Source organism: Cherax quadricarinatus, unplaced genomic scaffold, assembly GCF_038502225.1.
Source record: "Cherax quadricarinatus isolate ZL_2023a unplaced genomic scaffold, ASM3850222v1 Contig1028, whole genome shotgun sequence".
In the NCBI taxonomy this organism is placed as follows: Eukaryota; Metazoa; Arthropoda; class Malacostraca; order Decapoda; family Parastacidae; genus Cherax; species Cherax quadricarinatus.
In genome coordinates, this window is record NW_027196054.1 from 48,042 (window position 1) to 69,008 (window position 20,967).

At 39.4% G+C, this 20,967-nt stretch overlaps 1 protein-coding gene across 1 annotated transcript in view; it reads right to left on the bottom strand.

Annotated features, from left to right (window-relative positions):
* Positions 1 to 838: 838 nt before the first annotated feature.
* Positions 839 to 20,967, bottom strand: part of LOC128703035 (uncharacterized) — a 57,980-nt gene continuing 37,851 nt past the window's right edge. The window contains exon 2 of the mRNA XM_070080808.1: positions 839 to 2,447. Coding sequence (XP_069936909.1) covers positions 1,973 to 2,447 — 475 coding nt within the window. The 3' untranslated portion in view covers positions 839 to 1,972. The remainder of the gene's footprint in view (positions 2,448 to 20,967) is intronic.

Sequence of the window (20,967 nt, forward strand, 5' to 3'; positions counted from 1 at the left end):
GAGTATGTCTCCGGAAGCACACATCAATCAGATAACTGCTGCAGCATATGGGCGTCTGGCAAACCTGAGAACAGCATTCCGACACCTTAGTAAGGAATCATTCAAGACACTGTACACCGTGTATGTCAGGCCCATACTGGAGTATGCAGCACCTGTTTGGAACCCGCACTTGATAAAGCACGTCAAGAAACTAGAGAAAGTACAAAGGTTTGCGACAAGGTTAGTTCCAGAGCTAAGGGGAATGTCCTATGAAGAAAGATTAAGGGAAATTGGCCTGACGACACTGGAGGACAGGAGGGTCAGGGGAGACATGATAACGACATAACTGCGTGGAATAGACAAGGTGGACAAAGACAGGATGTTCCAGGGAGGGGACACAGAAACAAGAGGCCACAATTGGAAGTTGAAGACACAAATGAGTCAGAGAGATATTAGGAAGTATTTCTTCAGTCATAGAGTTGTAAGGCAGTGGAATAGCCTAGAAAATGACGTAGTGGAGGCAGGAACCACACACAGTTTTAAGATGAGGTTTGATAAAGCTCATGGAGCGGGAAGAGGGCCCATAATAAATATATATTCATAAAACACACATTTGCATAAGCATACGAACAAAGGAGCCGCCAACCTCGATATAATGGCCCACTATAGCATAATTTTTTAACTTTTCTTTCATCAAATGAATCACATTTTCTTTTATAGGCTTAAATGCATAGATTTCTCTAAATCTAGTGCAGTGGTCGCCGTTGCCAGCGGTGAGAGTAGCCGCTCTCATTGCTGAGGTCCAGCTAACAAACCCTGGAGATTAACACAAAAATTTTTGATCTCTGTGTTTTGACACATTGCCAGATTCCACATTTGCTTTCAAAGCAAAGGTTTAAAATAAATAGGCCTATTGATGGAAACACACACACAATATCATTTTGTCTTATTAGCAAAACTGTTGGAATACAGTGCCACTGATATACAAAATATTCTAGTAAGCACAATGCATGGACTCTATTTCCCTCACAATGTGAAGGTGATCATTATCAAAATAAACTTTTCTCATAAATCATAAAAAATGCCATATACTAAATATACTCATAGAAAATATCTGTAACAGAATATCCTTTCATTATACATAATACTGTATATAAAAATATATATTTTTAACATACTGTAGCAAAGTATAAACAACATCACTTAACCACAAAACTTTAGCAAGATACTTTGTCCATATGGAGTATCAACAGTCTTTTATGTTTTTAGTTTGTTTTTTTCCTTCAACTTTAAGAGCAATGTATCAAGCTCTGAACCATATGTATCATTACATATAACTTAGTCCAAGCTTTGAGCTATGTGTATCATTACATATAACTTAGTCCAATTAATGCATAATTTAGCCCAAGCTCTGAGCTATATCATTACCATATTTCTTGGCACACTGAGCATAATACAACTATGAGCTGCTGTCTTGGAGGAGTACAATAGGCATTCTCTTCCCTCCCTAACTTACTCACTTTCACTTCACAAGTTACACACTTCACGACTTACAAATAACACAATAAGGCATCAATTAAACTTTTACAGCCACTAATACTATTTTCCATGTAAACAATTTATAAGTTAAAACAAAACTTGTCCACAAGTTGGGAGACACTCCTTTACCACACAAAATATTATCAATGTCCAATGCACATTGAGCTAACTTTGTATCACTTTAAATTCACTATTTTTCTTTTGCAAATCCTTTCGCCAAGACATTAGCAGCCAACATTTCTAGACTGTCATGTGGTAAGACATCACTAGTCAATGCTTCTGGTCTCTTGTGCAGTGAGACATTACTAGTCGATGTTTCTGGTGTCTCATGTGGTGAGACATTACTAGTCAATGTTTCTGCTCTCTCGTGCGGTGACTGAACCTTCTGAACTAAGGTGGAGTCTGACCATAACCTCAAACTACCTAACTCTCCAGTTTCTTTGAGTTTTTTGTGTCATTGAAAAACTTTTGATGATACTTGCACTACTGGCCCATGCTTAGATAAATCCAAGGGTAAATTAACAATGTCGAATTTACTCGAGGACTGGCTATGAAGTTCGGCTGATGCAGATGATAATGAAGAGACAAATGCTACTGAAGAAAAGTGTGAATTGCCTGCATCTTCTGTTACCTGGGGCCAAGCATGTATTTCGTTATTCTGAATGCTGACTGAACCATTAGGCTCTCTACCATTTCTCTCAGTGTCCACAACTCTCGCTTTCACGGTGGGAGTGTCTGAAGCATGTGATTGTAAATGATCTGAAGAACCTTCACTTGACAAATTAAATGAATCACTGTGAGTATCATCGTATACAAGGCGGTGCGGAGAATACCCATCAGAGTCCCAGGAGTTCATCTTAACCTCCTCTATGTTGCATTTGTCATCGCATCTTTCCTTCGGTTTTTCTCCACACATCTCTATTGTTGAACTGAAAAAAAAACAAAAACTTAAAATGGATGTGTGATGTACAGTGACAGTGTTGAATGGCCCATAAGTGTTTGGCACTTTTTGTAAATACACCTACCATCCGACTTACGACCATGTTTTGCATGCCTAATTTCTGGGAAATAAACAACTGTTTGTGTTGTATGCAGTGTTTATCCAAAAACCTAACAGTATAAAATACAGTACTAACAGCATAAAAAATAAAGTAAAAAATGAAATACCAAAATAAAACAATAAAAAATCATTACAAAAATGTGATGTTGATTTTCAGTAGTAAGGTTTGACTTACGTCCATTTTGACTTACGACCGGTTGGTCAGAACCAAGCTTGGTTGTAAGTACTGTGATTTCTACCACTGAACCTTTCATTGCTTGTTAATTTTAAGCCTGCCCATAATGTTTTGCATACAAGGGGCTTTTGGCATGTTCATCCAACTACTATAATCCCTTATACAACTATGTATCATGCCCAAATAAAATATATGAATATGAAGTCGGATGGTAGGTGTAATACTGCAATACTTACTACTACTACTACTAATAATAATAATAATAAACTACACAGTAGTTTGTTATACTCCTACTTACTCTGGTGTCTGACAATGCTTCGGGGGCTTGAAAATCTTCAGATTCAAAGTTTATTCACTATAAGGATTACAATGCCGAGTTTACAGAATTTGGTTGTTGTGTGGTTTACATGAGTAAAATAATAATTACAGAGTGTACCACTAGAACACCTAGCATGGCTAGGCATTTTGGGCAGACTTAAATTAAATCTTAAGTTTAAAATATTACAAAATTATGAGGTAAGTTGGTATTATGGCTAAGTGACTAAATACTAGTTTGTGAGTTTAGCAATGTGAATGCTTTTGTTTTGGCACTATACATAGTTTCAGTATTGGAGTATCACAGGCCAACTTATGACTAGTTAAGATTCATTATTTTGAGATTGAGATTGATATTTCTGTTTATGGTCAAATGGGTGAGTGAGTGTAAGTGTTAAGCACCAGGTGGTATTCAAAAATGGCCTCAAGAATCAATGGGGATCCTATAATATCCATGCACAGTACCACCAAAATACTAAACTTGAATAAGAGATGGACTTACTGAAAGAAATGCCTTCAATGGTATTAATATGGTCAGGTAAACATATTCAAACCCTTGCACTGAAGCCCTCTAAACTTTCCTCAGCACTGGTGAACACTCCTCAAAATCAAGGAATGACCACTGAATGAAATGATACACAGTGTATATGAGGTAAAGCAACAGGCACACTTTCCTGCACCACAGGGAACTTACCTCTTACCAAATCACTATCCCTCATCTTTCCTCAAAAAACATTATCAGATCATAATCAAAGCTTTGTCTTTATTCACAGAGCATTCTGCCTTACAATGTACATACCAGTACTCTACACATATAACCCACAAATGGGAGACTGAAACTTATGATGATGTTTGGTCCAACTGAGGTAATCAGTCCCTCAGCCTTGGAGTTGGTGTGGAGAGCACCGTGGTTGTGGAGATTCTGAAGCAAAGGCAAGGAGACTGGCGTTTATATAGGCTTCAGTGGATAGGGACGTGTAGCAGACGAGGGCATAGTCACTGGTAGGCAGGATTTCCCAGTGGAAGTAGGTCCTACCCAAAGGGATGGGTTAGTTGTAGCAGCCGTGAAGAAGGTCTTGTAGATATCTTCTGAACCAAGATTTCATGATGTTGCAGTGTCTGACAAGTCTGTGAATCTGTGTAGCAACAGAAGCCTACTAGCCACTAACGGTTTGACACTTAGAAATATTAAAGATTTCAGGCTTCCTCTCGACTTTTTTTAACTAATAACTCTGGTTATCACTCGTAGGATTGTTCACTGACGTTGTCACTACCACTGATTACTGCTAGCAGTTCACGACTTAAAAACCACTAAAGTTCTCGGAGCCTTGTGACCCACGTCTGCTGACTGACTGTGTGTGTGCGTGCGCGTGTGTGTGTGTGTGTGTGTGTACTCGCCTAATTGTGGTTGCAGGGGTCGAGACTCAGCTCCTGGCCCCGCCTCTTCACTGATCGCTACTAGGTCCTCTCCCTATCTGCTTCCTGAGCTTTGTCATACCTCTTCTTAAAACTATGTATGGTTCCTGCCTCCACTACTTCACTTGCTATGCTATTCCACTTCCTGACGACTCTATGACTGAAGAAATGCTTCCTAACGTCCCTGTGACTCGTCTGAGTCTTCAGCTTCCAGTTGTGACCCCTTGTTTCTGTGTCCCCTCTCTGGAACATCCTATCTCTGTCCACCTTGTCTATTCCCAGCAGTATGTTGTATGTCGTTATCATGTCTCCCCTGACCCTTCTGTCCTCCAGTGTCATCAGTCCGATTTCCCTCAACCTTTCCTCGTACGACATCCCCCTGAGCTCTGGGACTAGCCTTGTTGCAAACCTTTGTACTTTCTCTAACTTCTTGACGTGCTTGACCAGGTGTGCATTCCAGACTGGTGCTGCATACTCCAGTATGGGCCTAACATACACAGTGTACAGTGTCTTGAACGATTCCTTATTAAGGTATTGGAACGCTATTCTCAGGTGTGTGTGTGTGTACTCACCTAGTTGAGGTTGCAGGGGTCGAGTCCAAGCTCCTGGCCCCGCCTCTTCACTGGTCGCCACTAGGTCACTCTCCCTGAACCATGAGCTTTATCGTACCTCTGCTTAAAGCTATGTATGGATCCTGCCTCCACTACATCTCTTCCCAAACTATTCCACTTCCTGACTACTCTGTGGCTGAAGAAATACTTCCTAACATCCCTGTGATTCATCTGTGTCTTCAGCTTCCAACTGTGTCCCCTTGTTACTGTGTCCAATCTCTGGAACATCCTGTCTTTGTCCACCTTGTCAATTCCTCTCAGTATTTTGTATGTTGTTATCATGTCCCCCCTCTCTCTTCTGTCCTCCAGTGTCGTCAGGTTGATTTCCCTTAACCTCTCCTCATAGGACACACCTCTTAGCTCTGGGACTAGTCTTGTTGCAAACTTTTGCACTTTCTCTAGTTTCTCTACGTGCTTGGCTAGGTGTGGGTTCCAAACTGGTGCTGCATACTCCAATATGGGCCTAACGTACACGGTGTACAGGGTCCTGAACGATTCCTTATTAAGGTGTTGGAATGCTGTTCTGAGGTTTGCTAGGTGCCCATATGCTGCAGCCGTTATTTGGTGGAGATGTGCCTGGTGTTATACTCGCCCCAAGATCTTTTTCCTTGAGTGAGGTATGTAGTCTCTGGCCCCCTAGACTGTACTCCATCTGCGGTCTTCTTTGCCCTTCCCTAATCTTCATGACTTTGCACTTGGTGGGATTGAACTCCAGGAGCCAATTGCTGGACCAGGTCTGCAGCCTGTCCAGATCCCTTTGTAGTTCTGCCTGGTCTTTGATCGAGTGAATTCTTCTCATCAGCTTCACGTCATCTGCAAACAGGGACACCTCAGAGTCTATTCCTTCCGTCATGTCATTCACAAATACCAGAAACAGCACTGGTCCTAGGACTGACCCCTGTGAGACCCCGCTGGTCACAGGTGCCCACTCTGACACCTCGCCACGTACCATGACTCGCTGCTGTCTTCCTGACAAGTATTCCCTGATCCATTGTAGTGCCTTCCCTGTTATCCCTGCTTGGTCCTCCAATTTTTGCACTAATCTCTTGTGTGGAACTGTGTCAAATGCCTTCTTGCAGTCCAAGAATATGCAATCCACCCACCCCTCTCTCTCTTGTCTTACTGCTGTCACCATGTCATAGAACTCCAGAAGGTTTGTGACACAGGATTTCCCATCCCTGAAACCATGTTGGCTGCTGTTGATGAGATCATTCCTTTCTAGGTGTGTGTGTGTGTGTGTGTGTGTGTGTGTGTGTGTGTAATCTCTACTTTAGGAATATTTACACCTCCTGGGATGCAACCCACAACAGTGGACTAACTCCCAGATACCTAGTTACTGCTATGTTAACAGGAGCAATAGGTGTTTACCTGGAGAGGGTTTCGGGGGTCAACATCCCCGCGGCCCAGTCTGAGACCAGGCCTCGTGGTGGATCAGGGTCTGATCAACCAGGCTGTTACTGCTGGCTGCGCGCAAGCTGACGTATGAACCACAGCCCGGTTGGTCAGGTACTGACTTTAGGTGCCTGTCCAGTGCCTTCTTAAAGACAGCCAGGGGTCTATTGGTAATCCCCCTTATGTATGCTGGGAGGCAGTTGAACAGTCTTGGGCCCTGGACACTTACTGTGTTGTCTCTCAATGTACTCGTGGCGCTCCTGCTTTTCATCGGGGGAATGTTGCATCTCCTGCCCTGTCTTTTGCTTTCTAGGGAATGATTTTCGTGTGGTACCAATCCCTCCAGGACCTTCCAAGTGTATATTATCATGTATCTCTCTTGCCTGCATTCCAGGGAATACAGATCAATGACCTTCAGCCATTCCCAGTAATTTAGGTGCCTTATCATGTAAGTAAAGATGCTGAGCCGAGCCATGGGATACCAGTACATCTCCAAAAAGAGTTGGCAGTCTAGCCTGTGGACCTTCTCATAATCCTAGCTGAGACTTCTTGCTTTCAGTTGTGTGGTCTGCTGGCACTAGGGGTGCTGCTTGGCTTTGTCTATCACCATTCAATATGAACAGGCTGTCTCAGACTGTTGTCTAGTAGACAGGTTAGTATCCACTTCTGTTGCAGAGGTCTGAGCAAAGCTCAGAAACACACAAAGCAAATGCCATAGTAATTATGGACAAGGTAGATTATAGTGGAAAAATGAACATGTTATTAGAAGACGGGGGAACTTATGTGCCCCTTAAGCCAAACTTAAGACTACAGTAGGGTCCCGCTTTACGGCGTTTTGCTTTACAGCGTTCCGCTAATACGGTCATTTCAAATTATGACCAAAACTCGCTATACGGCTCCCCCCACCTGACTTTCTAATATGGTCACCGCTCCCCACCCGGTTTGTTTACATTCTCTGTGAGATCCGTAAGCCCTAAGTCTCTCCATTTTGTCTGGAAACTCCAAAATTTCAAGTGTTTTTAAAAGTTATTTCATATTTTATATATATACTCTGATAATTATACTTATGTATACCTGTACCTAAATAAACTTACACACTGTGCTGGCATGCAGGTACACATTAAAATCAGTAAGTGTGTCTTATGTCTCCAGACGTCATATTAGTAATGATAATAATAATCACCGAGTCATTTAAATGTTGTATATTATGTTAATATACACATTTTCATTAATCCATCTATGATATTTTTTCAAAATTATATAATAAACACGATGCATAACATATAAATATGATAAATACACCCCACAGTAGAATAAATAAACATAAATATGAGATGTTGTAGCAGACGACTTGCACATGTGATGCCATATTAGAAATGATAATAATAATAATCACCGAGTCTCATTAAATGTCGTATACAGTGGACCCCCGCTTAACAATCTCCTCCCAATGCGACCAATTATGTAAGTGTATTTATGTAAGTGCGTTTGTACATGTATGTTTGGGGGTCTGAAATGGACTAATCTACTTCACAATATTCCTTATGGGAACAAATTCGGTCAGTACTGGCACCTGAACATACTTCTGGAATGAAAAAATATCGTTAAACGGGGGTCCACTGTATTACGTTAATATACACATTTTCATTAATCCATCCATGATATTTTTTTCAGAATTATATAATAAACACAATACATAACATATAAAGATTCAAATTCAAATTCAAAGTTTATTCTCTATAAAGATTACAATGTTGAATTTACAGAATTTGGTTGTTGTGTGGTTTACATGTAGTTAAATAATGATTACAGAGTGTACCACTAGAACGCCTAGCATGGCTAGGCATTTCGGGCAGACTTAGTTTAATTCTTTATTTTAAAATATTACAAATTATGAGGTAAGTTGGTATTATGGCTAAGTGACTAAATACTAGTTTGTGAGTTTAGCAATGTGAACGCTTTTGTTTTGGCACAGTATATAGTTTCAGTATTGGAGTATCATAGGATTCATTATTTTAAGATTGAGATTAATATTTCTGTTTATGGTCAAATGGGTGAGTGAGTGTAAGTGTGAACCACCAGGTGGTATTCGTGTAGTTAGTTGATGGGGTTTATCAGGGAGGTAAGATGTTTTCTAATGGTAGTTTTGAAGGTGATGAATGTGTCTGCAGTTCTAGAGTTCTCAGGTAGGGTGTTCCAGATTTTAGGGCCTTTGACATACATTGAATTTTTGTAAAGGTTTAGTCGGACATGGGGAATGTCGTAGAGATGTTTGTGTCTGGTGTTATACCTGTGGGTTCTGTCACAACTATCAAGAAAGCATTTTAGGTCAAGGTTGATATTGGAGTTTAAGGTCCTGTAGATGTAGATTGCACAGTAGTAAGTGTGGATGTACTGAACAGGGAGTAAGTTTAGATCTATGAAGAGTGGGGGGGGTGTTGCCAGGGATGGGATTTAGTGATTATTCTTACTGCAGCTTTTTGTTGGGTTATTATTGGCTTTAGGTGTGTTGCTGCAGTTGATCCCCAAGCACAAATAGCATAGGTGAGGTATGGATAAATAAGTGAGTGGTATAGTGTGAGAAGGGCATTTTGCGGCACGTAGTATCGTATCTTGGAGAGGATCCCAACCGTTTTGGATACTTTTTTGGTTATGTGTTGGATATGGGTGCTGAAATTCAGGTTGTTGTCAAGGTATAGGCCTAGGAATTTGCCCTCATTATGTCTGGTAATTAGAGTGTTGTCGATCTTAATGTTAATTTGTGCATCTCCTGCTCTGCTACCAAACATAATATAGTAGGTTTTGTCAGTTTTAAGCGTAAGTTTATTGGCTGTCATCCAAGTCGATATTTTGATCAGCTCCTCATTAACAATGGTGTTGAGGGTGGCAAGATTAGGGTGAGAGATGACATAAGTCGTGTCGTCAGCAAAGAGAATGGGTTTCAGGTGTTGGGATACATTTGGAAGATCATTGATGAATATGAGGAAGAGCAGGGGACAAAGGACACTTCCCTGCAGAACTCCAGTATCAAGTGGCCGTGTTGTTGATGCTGTGTCTTTAATGGTAACATACTGATACCTATTAGTAAGGTAAGATTTGAAATAAGCAAGCGCATGGCCTCTTATACCGTAATGGTCAAGTTTGTGGAGTAGGATGTCGTGGTCTACTGTGTCAAAATCTTTTCTTAGGTCAATAAAAATTCCTAGTGGATATTCCTTATTTTCCAATGCTGTGTAAAGCAGATCTAGCATTTTTATGATTGCATCATTAGTGCTTTTATTTTTCCTAAATCCAAATTGGCAGGGGTTGAGTATGTTTTGTGCTGTTATAAATGAATATAGTCTCCTGTGCACGAGTTTCTCAAAGATTTTGGATAGCAATGGTAAGTTTGATATTGGCCTATAGTTGTTTAAGTCTGTAGGGTCACCACCTTTATGTATTGGTGTAACCCTTGCCATCTTGAGTAGTTTCGGGAAGGTGCTAGTTTCTAGTGACTTGTTAAAAAGTAATGAAATAGCAAGCGAAAGGATATGAGCCGCTCGCTTGTACAGTAATGGTGGGACATTAGACAGATTCCCTGAGTTGTTTTTAAGTGACTTTATAATCTCGGTGACTTCCGAGGGCTCAGTTGGTGCAAGATAGAAGGAATTTGGGAAATTCCCATCTAGGTAGTCCCCGGCATGGGCATTAGTATGTGGGATTTTATTGGCAAGATTAGATCCTATGGTTGAGAAGAAGTCGTTTATCTTGTTAGCTGTGTCAGTGGGATGTAGTGGTGTTTCATTAGGTTTAGTTAGGACAATATTCTTGGTTTTTTTCAGTTTGTGGGTCCCTAGAATCTGAGAGAGTGTTTTCCAGGTCTTTTTTATATATCCTCTAGTGTCTGTGAATCTACTGGAGTAGTATAGTTGTTTGGCTTTCTTTATTACTTTGGTGAGAACTGATGAATAGTGTTTAAGAATATCTTTGTGTATTAAGCCCTGTCTATATTGCTTTTCATATTGGTGTTTCTTGTCAATGGATTTCAGAATGGTGCTGGTTAGCCATGGGCAACCAAGCCATTTGTTTGTGATCTGTTTCGTTTTTATAGGACAATGTTTGTTGTATAGTCTAAGTAATTTGTTAAGAAAAATGTCTGTCCAGTCATCAGTACCATTGGCCTTGGAGAATTCTGTAGGCCAGTCAACAATCTCTAGGTCAGCTGTGAACTTCCTTATTGAGGCCTCGTCATGGAGTCTAAATGAGACTTTGTTGTATTCAAGTGGTGGTTTATTAATGTTTGTCAGGAGGAAGGTAGGGTAGTGGTCTGTAGTGCTATCTGTGATTATCCCTGATTTAAGCGGGGCTAGTATATTGGTCCATGTGTGGTCTATTATGGTTGCACTTGTCTCAGTGAGCCTGGTTGGTTTAGTTATTGTTGGTATGAGAAGTGTGTTGTTCATATTGTTGATGAAATCAGTTACAGGCTGATCATCTAGTAAGCCAAGGTTGATGTTGAAGTCTCCAGCTAAGAGAAGGTGGTGCTTATTCATTTGTCTGTTTGTTATTAGTGACTTTAATTTCTCACTGAAATTTGGGATGTTTGTGTGAGGTATCCGGTAAATGGCACCGATTGTTATAGGTGTCTTAAGGTTTTTTACAGTATGATAAATACACCCCACAATAGAATAAATAAACATAAATATGAGATGTGGTAGTAAGATAACTTGTACAAGTGACGGCAAGAATAACATTTTCTCTAATCTAACATAAGAGAAAATGTGTTACTGGTGGTAACTGTAGAAAATTAATTCCTTTCGTATGTAAGTTTATTCAGGTATACACAAATACAGTTACATAGATTATCAAACATAACAACATATGTGTAGTACAGCAGGGCCCCGCTTTACGGCGTTTCGCTTTACGGCGTTCCGCTAATACGGACATTTCAAATTATGACCAAAACTCGCTATACGGCTCCCCCCACCTGTCTTTCTAATACGGTCACAGCGGCCCACCGAGTTTGTTTACATTCTCCCTGAGCACATCTCCTTATTATGTCTGGAAACTTTCCAAAATTTCAAGTGTTTTAAAGTTATTGTATATTTTATATGTATTGTACTTGATAATTAAACTTGTGTACACCTGTACCTAAATAAACTTACACACTGTGCTGGCATGTAGGTACACATTAAAATCACTAAGAGTCTCTCTACTCTTGATGCAATAATAATAATAATAATAATAATAATAATAATAATAATAATAATAATAATAATAATAATAATAATAATAATAATCTCTTGGGCGCATTAATGTCGCATATTACGTTAATATAGACATTTCCCTTAATCTATCTATGATATTTTTTTCAAAATTATATAAGAAACACATTATGTAACACACAAACATGATACATGCACCCACAGTATAAAAATTTATACAAATATATATGAGATGTTTACCAAACGGTTTGTAGAAGTGTCGGAAGAATTACGTTTTCTCTAGCCCGTCACCTGTTACTAGGGATAACTGTAGAAAAATATTCCTTTCGTATGCCTTCACTTTATAGCTATAATTCTGTACTAACTTGTACACAGTGTAAGAGTATTTGTTTCGTGATTTAATTATTATAATAATAATAAAAATATTATAAGGTAAAAGTTTCACAAACTCTTACAAATGTACATGAATGAACTAAAACTGGACACGTATTAATACCGTCTATTTCGCCTGACCGAGTGATCGTCCACAACCTGTTCAGTTTGTTTGTTTACGCTGTCTGAGCTCGGTGTATCATTAAATGTTGTATATTACGTTAATATACACATTTTCATTAATCCATCCGTGATATTTTTTTCAAAATTATATAATAAACACGATACATAACATAAATACATAACAACATATGTGTAGAGAACCTAGGATAACCCAAAAAAGTCAGAGTGACTTACTTCCATTGCCTTCACTCAGAGCATCATTTCTTCTCAAAATGATGTTACATGAGAATGGGAGTGTTCTTCTTTATTTATTCTACCGTATCAATGTAGAGACAACCTGTACACAATGTAACTTGTACACAAACCAGACGTGTACACTGTTTACAAAACTTACCTTCGCCTGGTTTGTTTACATAACTCTGCGCCTGTCCTCTCTCATGCACTCATTCTTTCTCTCTGGTATGGTAGCCTGGCTGACTACCATACATACCACACTTGATTTTTTACAATAAATACTACTCATCTCACCCTATATTTTAAGGTAAGTAATGAGTGAACTGTATATACATTTTATCGCTCTGGGATGCTTAAATATCATAGAATAGTATGTGTGGGTGGGTTGGCCTGGTATGGTAGCCTGGCTGACTACCATACATACCACACTTGATTTTTTACAATAAATACTACTTGTCTCACCCTAGATTAAGACTATAAATATTTTAAGGTAAGTAATGAGTGCACTATGTGTGTATTGTACTTTTTTATTGTTTTTTGATGCCTGGTTCTATTGCTAACTTAATATATGTTAGTGTAAACTTGTTATCTAGTGTTTGTATGCATTTGTAAGTGGAAAAAAAGGGTGTTCCACTTTACGGCAGTTTCCGCTTTACGGCGGTAGCCTGGAACCTAACCCGCCATATAAGTGGGGCCCTCCTGTATACATTTTATCGCTCTGGGATGCTTAAATATCATAGAATAGTATATGTGGGTGGGTTGGCCTGGTATGGTAGCCAGGCTGGCTACCATACATACCACACTTGATTTTTTACAATAAATACTATTCATTTCACCATAGATTAAGACTATAAATATTTTAAGGTAAGTAATGAGTAAACTATACACATTTTATCGCTCTGGGATGCTTAAATGTAATAGAATATTATGTGGCCTGGTATGGTAGCCTGGCTGACTACCATACATACCAGACTTGATTTCTTACAATAAATACTACTTGTCTCACCCTAGATTAAGACTATAAATATTTTAAGGTAAGTAATGAGTGAATTATGTGTGTATTGTACTTTTTTATTGTTTTTTGATGCCTGGTTCTATTGCTAACTTAATATATGTTAGTATAAACTTGTTATCTAGTATTTGTATGCATTTATAAGTGGAAAAAAAGGGTGTTCCACTTTACGGCGGTAGCCTGGAACCTAACCTGCCGTATAAGTAGGGCCCTGCTGTACAAGGGAAATAAACATTATACAAATGTATACAAGGGCCTTAAGGTATGTGCACTGAGCTAACACACACTGAGGTCCGTGGTTCAATCCCTGGTACTAGAAGAAACATTTGGATGGGTTAAGATACCTACTGTCTCTGTTCACCCAGCAGTAAATAAGTACTACCTGGGTACTAGCTGACTGGTTGAGGGTCGCATTCTGGGGACAAAATTAACGTAATTTGCCCGAAATGCTCTGCGTAACAGGGGCTTTTTATATAGTATGTCACTGATGTCAGCTAGGTCTGTATATGTACATTGTATCATGTACTTGTAGAAATAAAGATTATTATTATTATTACTCTTCTTATTATCACAGTGGAACCTCAATATTCATATATCTCCATCTTCATACAATTTGATATTCACCCAAATTTGACTCGGTATTCGGACACTGTCCTGATAGTCGACCTAAAGAAAACGGTCCATCTGGACGAAGTCCAACAAAAACAAAGTATCACACACTCATTCTCTTGTCAGCTTTCATTCATTAACCCCTTAACTGTCCAAATGTAGATCTACATTCTCTCACCCAGTGCTCCAAATATTTAGAAAAACAAAAAATTAAATAAGGACATTTTTTTTACATAAAGTAATGTAAAAAAAAAAAAATTAAGTCAGTACTTATGGAGATATAAGGCCGCAAAGTCTGCACTTGTAGCTCACCTGATGGCAACATGAATCACTGCCACTTGCAGAAGTGTTGCCAATATACCTTTTTTCTCATTTTTTTTTAATTTGAATAATTTTTATGTTCTGATAATTACAATTTGTAGTAGTTCTTGTGATTTCATAGCCAATCTTTGTTCTGACACTAATATTAGGTACTGAAATAGTACTCAGTCACAAACATAGTGACTGTTGAACATTTTCACCTACCTTAAGTCACATACTATTGTCTAGAAATATATACAAAGTATTTACAAGTCCCAGCAATGTTTGGATATGCAGAAGTATATAATAATAATAATAAATAATAATGAGAGGAGAGGAGAGTTATTAAATGGAGAGTTAGAGGTATTGGGAAGATGGAGGGAATATTTTGAGGAATTGTTAAATGTTGATGAAGATAAGGAAGCTGTGATTTCGTGTATAGGGCAAGGAGGAATAACATCTCGTAGGAGTGAGGAACAGCCAGTTGTGAGTGTGGGGGAAGTTCGTGAGGCAGTAGGTAAAATGAAAGGGAGTAAAGCAGCTGGGATTGATGGGATAAAGATAGAAATGTTAAAAGCAGGTGGGGATATAGTTTTGGAGTGGTTGGTGCTATTATTTAATAAATGTATGGAAGAGGGTAAGGTACCTAGGGATTGGCAGAGAGAATGCATAGTTCCTTTGTATAAAGGCAAAGGGGACAAAAGAGAGTGCAAAAATTATAGGGTGATAAGTCTGTTGAGTATACCTGGTAAAGTGTATGGTAGAGTTATTATTGAAAGAATTAAGAGTAAGACGGAGAATAGGATAGCAGATGAACAAGGAGGCTTTAGGAAAGGTAGGGGGTGTGTGGACCAGGTGTTTACAGTGAAACATATAAGTGAACAGTATTTAGATAAGGCTAAAGAGGTTTTTGTGGCATTTATGGATTTGGAAAAGGTGTATGACAGGGTGGATAGGGGGGCAATGTGGCAGATGTTGCAGGTGTATGGTGTAGGAGGTAGGTTACTGAAAGCAGTGAAGAGTTTTTACGAGGATAGTGAGGCTCAAGTTAGAGTATGTAGGAAAGAGGGAGATTATTTCCCAGTAAAAGTAGGCCTTAGACAAGGATGTGTGATGTCACCGTGGTTGTTTAATACAGTGGACCCCCGCTTAACGATCACCTCCCAATGCGACCAATTATGTAAGTGTATTTATGTAAGTGAGTTTGTACATGTATGTTTGGGGTTCTGAAATAGACTAATCTACTTCACAATATTCCTTATGGGAACAAACTCGGTCAGCACTGGCACCTGAACATACTTCTGGAATGAAAAAATATCGTTAACCGGGGGTCCACTGTATATTTATAGATGGGGCTGTAAGAGAAGTAAATGCTAGAGTCTTGGCAAGAGGCGTGGAGTTAAAAGATAAAGAATTGCACATAAAGTGGGAGTTGTCACAGTTGCTCTTTGCTGATGACACTGTGCTCTTGGGAGATTCTGAAGAGAAGTTGCAGAGGTTGGTGGATGAATTTGGTAGGGTATTTAAAAGAAGAAAATTAAAAGTGAATACAGGAAAGAGTAAGGTTATGAGGATAACAAAAAGATTAGGTGATGAAAGATTGGATATCAGATTGGAGGGAGAGAGTATGGAGGAGGTGAATGTATTCAGATATTTGGGAGTGGACATGTCAGTGGATGGATCTATGAAAGATGAGGTGAATCATAGAATTGATGAGGGGAAAAGGGTGAGCAGTGCACTTAGGAGTCTGTGGAGACAAAGAACTTTGTCCTTGGAGGCAAAGAGGGGAATGTATGAGAGTATAGTTTTACCAACGCTCTTATATGGGTGTGAAGCATGGGTGATGAATGTTGCAGCGAGGAGAAGGCTGGAGGCAGTGGAGATGTCATGTCTGAGGGCAATGTGTGGTGTGAATATAATGCAGAGAATTCGTAGTTTGGAAGTTAGGAGGAGGTGCGGGATTGCCAAAACTGTTGTCCAGAGGGCTTAGGAAGGGTTGTTGAGGTGGTTTGGACATGTAGAGAGAATGGAGCGAAACAGAGTGACTTCAAGAGTGTATCAGTCTGTAGCGGAGGGAAGGCGGGGTAGGGGTCGGTCTAGGAAAGGTTGGAAGGAGGGGGTAAAGGAGGTTTTGTGTGCGAGTGGCTTCCAGCGGGCATGCGTGAGTGTATTTGATAGGAGTGAATGGAGACAAATGGCTTTTAATACTTGACGTGCTGTTGGAGTGTGAGCAAAGTAACATTTATGAAGGGATTCAGGGAAACCGGCAGGCCGGACTTGAGTCCTGGAGATGGGAAGTACAGTGCCTGCACTCTGAAGGAGGGGTATTAATGATGCACTGTAGTGTAAAACACCCTTTTGGCAAGACAGTGATGTGAATGATGGTGAAAGTTTTTCTTTTTTGGGCCACCCTGCCTTGGTGGGAACCCTTCTGGCAAGACAGTGATGGAGTGAATGAAAAAAAAGTAATTTTCTTTTTCGGGCCACCCTGCCTTAAGTTAATCTCTAAGTTTGCCTGAAATGCTCAGCATACAGAGGGGCTTTTGGCATGTATACACCCAACTATTATATTCTTCTGTACAACCAAGTAATTTGTCAAAATAAAAAATCTAACTCTAAGTATGAGAGAGGTGAAAGTGTATAAAGTAAGGGAGGAGGACGTTAGGGTGAGATATAAGCAACTATTGGCAGAAAGGTGGACTAGTGCAAGTATGAGTAGTGGGAGGGTTGAAGAGGGTTGGGATAATTTAAAAAATGCAGTATTAGAATGTTGGACAGAAGTTTGTGGCTATATTAGGGTGGGTACAGGAGGAAAGAGGAGTGATTGGTGGAATAATGAAGTAAAGGGTGTGGTAGAAGGGAAAAAGGTAGCTTATGAGAGGTTGTTTACATAGCAGAAGTGTTATAAGAAAAGCAGAGTACAGTAGACCATCATTTAACCCTTAAAGACGTCAAACGTAGATCTACGATCGCTTACGTAGTGCTCCGAATGTAGATCTACATTTTTTTACATGCTTTCTTATGGAGAAAATCAAGGTCGGAGCGCTATGTGCAAAAGCGTAGATCTACGTTTGGACAGTTGAAGGGTTAACATGGTAGTTACGTTCCTGAAAACTCAGTGTTAGGTAAAATCACGTTAGATAAACTGAAGAATTTATGGAAACAATAAGGTTCAGTTCCTGAGAGCCCCAAGAAAGCCAAACAACTTTTTTTAGACCTCCAGATCTTACAAAAATAAAAGTGAATATGTAATTGTAGTTCATTGTCAAGATGTTTTATGTTATTTTTACTGATTAAGACTATAAATGCAACAGAAATAATAGTATTTCTTACCTTAACCCTTTGAGAGTCGACAGGTACTCTCAGAGACTCGTTCTCAGGGTCGGCCAAATTTAAAAAAAAAACAAAAAAAATTCTTATGAAAAGTTTTTTTTTTAAATATTATAGGCTAAACAAAAAATTTTTACCATCAATACTTACCGAGATATAGAGGCATGAAGTTGATGAAAAAGGGGGACAATGTGGCAACATCACCGACTGCCGTATCTCGGTATTCTTTTATTTACTTTCTTATGTACTAATTTCTATTATTTTTTAATTTTTCTTTTTCCAAGTAACTTTTATGGCCTGCAAGACCAATATGATCAGTATTTTGTAAGTTTTTCTTTTTCAATACTACACAATAAGGGCGTAAAAACTGTTGTCATTTTGTTTATAAAAAATATTTACACAAACAAACGATATGAAATGTTGTTTATTACTATTTTTCTATATTTTATATACACATATACAGTCACAGGGAATGTTTCTAGAAGTTCTGCAGCCTGTGGAACTCTTTGAAACATGGTGTCATGCACAGTGCTGTTTTACACTCCTCACACATAAAACGAGTGTCTCTGCATTGTTGTGAGCGTTTCCTTGTATATGCACAGACATAACACCTCTTCTGAGCCTTTTTCTTGAAAGCAGTAGCAGGCAGTTTTACCAAGAAGTGATCACCATACTTCAGACGAGATGGTAGTTGTTGATAATTTGGTGGGTGGTCTATTGCAGCTGTTCTTCCTTGGTACTTGAATACTATTTGTCTGATGACAGACAAACAGAATTCGCCGTATTGTGGTTTGTTTCTGGTCCTCATCTTATACATATTGTAAGCATTGAGCATGGAAATGTCCAGAAGATGGAAAAAGAGTTTTATGTACCACTTATAACTCTTGCGAACTCAATCAGCAAACACAATCTGCATGTCACATTTGTCCACTGAACGCTTGTTGAAGGTGTAATCAATCACAGCTGCAGGTTTTAGAATGGGTTCATTGCTCTCTCTATGCTGCCTGCCAGTGTCTGCCATTTCATTAGGGTGAACTGATGACAACAGTGTGACATCTCGTTTGTCATGCCACCGAAATGCCATGATGTTATTGGCAGCAAACGCCTGCACCTCGCCTCTACGAGTGCCAGCGTCAAACCTGGGCATATGTTTCTGATTTACACGCACTGTGCCACACACATCTGTCATGTTCACTCGAAAAAAAAATCACTGAGTGTGGGGCTTGTGTACCAGTTATCTGTATATAATATATTCCCCTTACCAATGTATGGTTCTATCATTGTTCTAACCACATCACCAGAGATGCCCAATAACTTCCTGGTATTTTGCAATGTATAACTTCCAGTGTACACAATAATATCCAATACCAGACCACTGTAACAATCACAAAGCACAAACAACTTTATACCAAAGCGTTTCCTCTTGCTTGGTATATACTGCTTGAAAGAGAGTCTTCCTTTGAACAGAATCAAAGACTCGTCAATTACAAGCTTCCTGAAGGGATAAAAATACATAGTGAATTTCTCTTTCAGATACACAAACACATGCCTAATCTTATATAACTTGTCGTTTCTGTCAGGCCTGGTTTTGTCTGAGAAGTGAAGCATACGTAACAGTAGCACAAATTGATTCACTGGCATTATATCACTGAAACCTGGGGTTGCAATCAGGCGGTCTGTTGGCCAGTATGATTTCACTTTGTGCTTATACACATGCTGCATAAGCATTATTGTTGCAAAGAACAGATACATCTCAGCTACAGTTGTCTTTAAGTCATTCAGTCAGTAAGTCAGTCAAGTAACTTGTTCAGCAAGTCTGTGAGTCATTCAGTCAAGCCAGTAAGTCAGTCAGTCAAGCCAGTAAGTCAGTCAGTCAAGTCAGTAAGTTAGTCATTCAGTAAGTTAGTCAGTCAGTCACTCACACATACTAATATTTACCTCATTTTATGTGCACAAAGTGATGGTTCATTAAGGCCACAGGTTATCTCTTGTCTAATATCTCTGTTTTCTTTATTAATTCTAAGACTTGAATGCTTGTACATTTCTTGCCACTTTCAGCGACAATGGTATGCCTACTGGGTGTCATGATTGTTTGGCAGATACAAGATATGGTAATTAAAAGACCAAAACACAATTCACAAACACAGCTAGCTTGTAGGAGTGAAGTGGAACTAGACACCTATGAATGAATGCTGGGATGGTGCCAGGAGTGTCGGGGAGTGGCAGGGGATGGCGGGAGGTCTCCCCCGCTGACCCACAACAAGGCGGCCACTTGAGGCAGGGAAATTTTTTCCACACCCGCAAATGGAACCATGTAAAGTTAATTTTACGAAGTGCTGTATAAAACTGTGCGGCAATTCTTCAATTGCGCTATAACCGAATCAAGCCATATAAACTCATGTTAAATAACTGTCTACTGTATATGGAGAGTAAAAAGCAAGGGGGGATACAGTGTTGGAGTGGTTGGTATCTTTGTCTAATAAATGTATGAAAGAGGGGAAGACACCTAGGGATTGGCAGAGAATGTGTATAGTTCCTTTATATAAAAGGGGAACAAAAGAGATTGTAAAAATGATAAGGGAATAAGTTTACTGAGTATACCAGGTAAAGTGTACAGTAGAGTTACTATTGAAAGAATTAGAGGTAAGACAGAGCAGGATTGCAGATGAACAAGGAGGCTTTAGAGTGGGTAGGGGATGTGTCAATCAAGTGTTTATATTGAAGCTTATATGTGAACAGTATTTAGATAAAGGTAGGGAAGTTTTCATTGCATTTATGGACTTAGAAAAGGCATATGATAGAGTGGATAGGGGAGCAATGTGGCAGAAGTTGCAAGTGTATAGAATAGGTACTAAGTTGAGACCAAAAGCAATGGAGGAGGAGGAGGGGGAGGAGGCGAGGAAGAGGAGGAGGAACATCTGATAAGAGCTGACTTTGATGAGCGTAAACGAGGGTAGAGCTGATAAGGAAATATTACATGACCATCGCCCTCCCTTTGTTTTTGCTGGTACACAAACATTTCTGTCTGTCTATTTGTCTGTCTGTCAAGCTCCCTGTCTGTCCATCTAGCTCTCTGTCTCAGAGAGAGCCACAAGACTGTGTCATCACGTTTACTCACATCTTCAAGCAGAGTATAGCACTTTGTCTGGATTTCTTGTGTTATCCTAGGTAATTTACACTATGTATACTTGTATTTATGTGTACCTGTGAGACAGAGATAGGCAGACAGATAGAAAGAGAGACAGATTGAAAGATATAGAATGAGGGAGAAAGATAATTAGATAGAATGGAGGAGG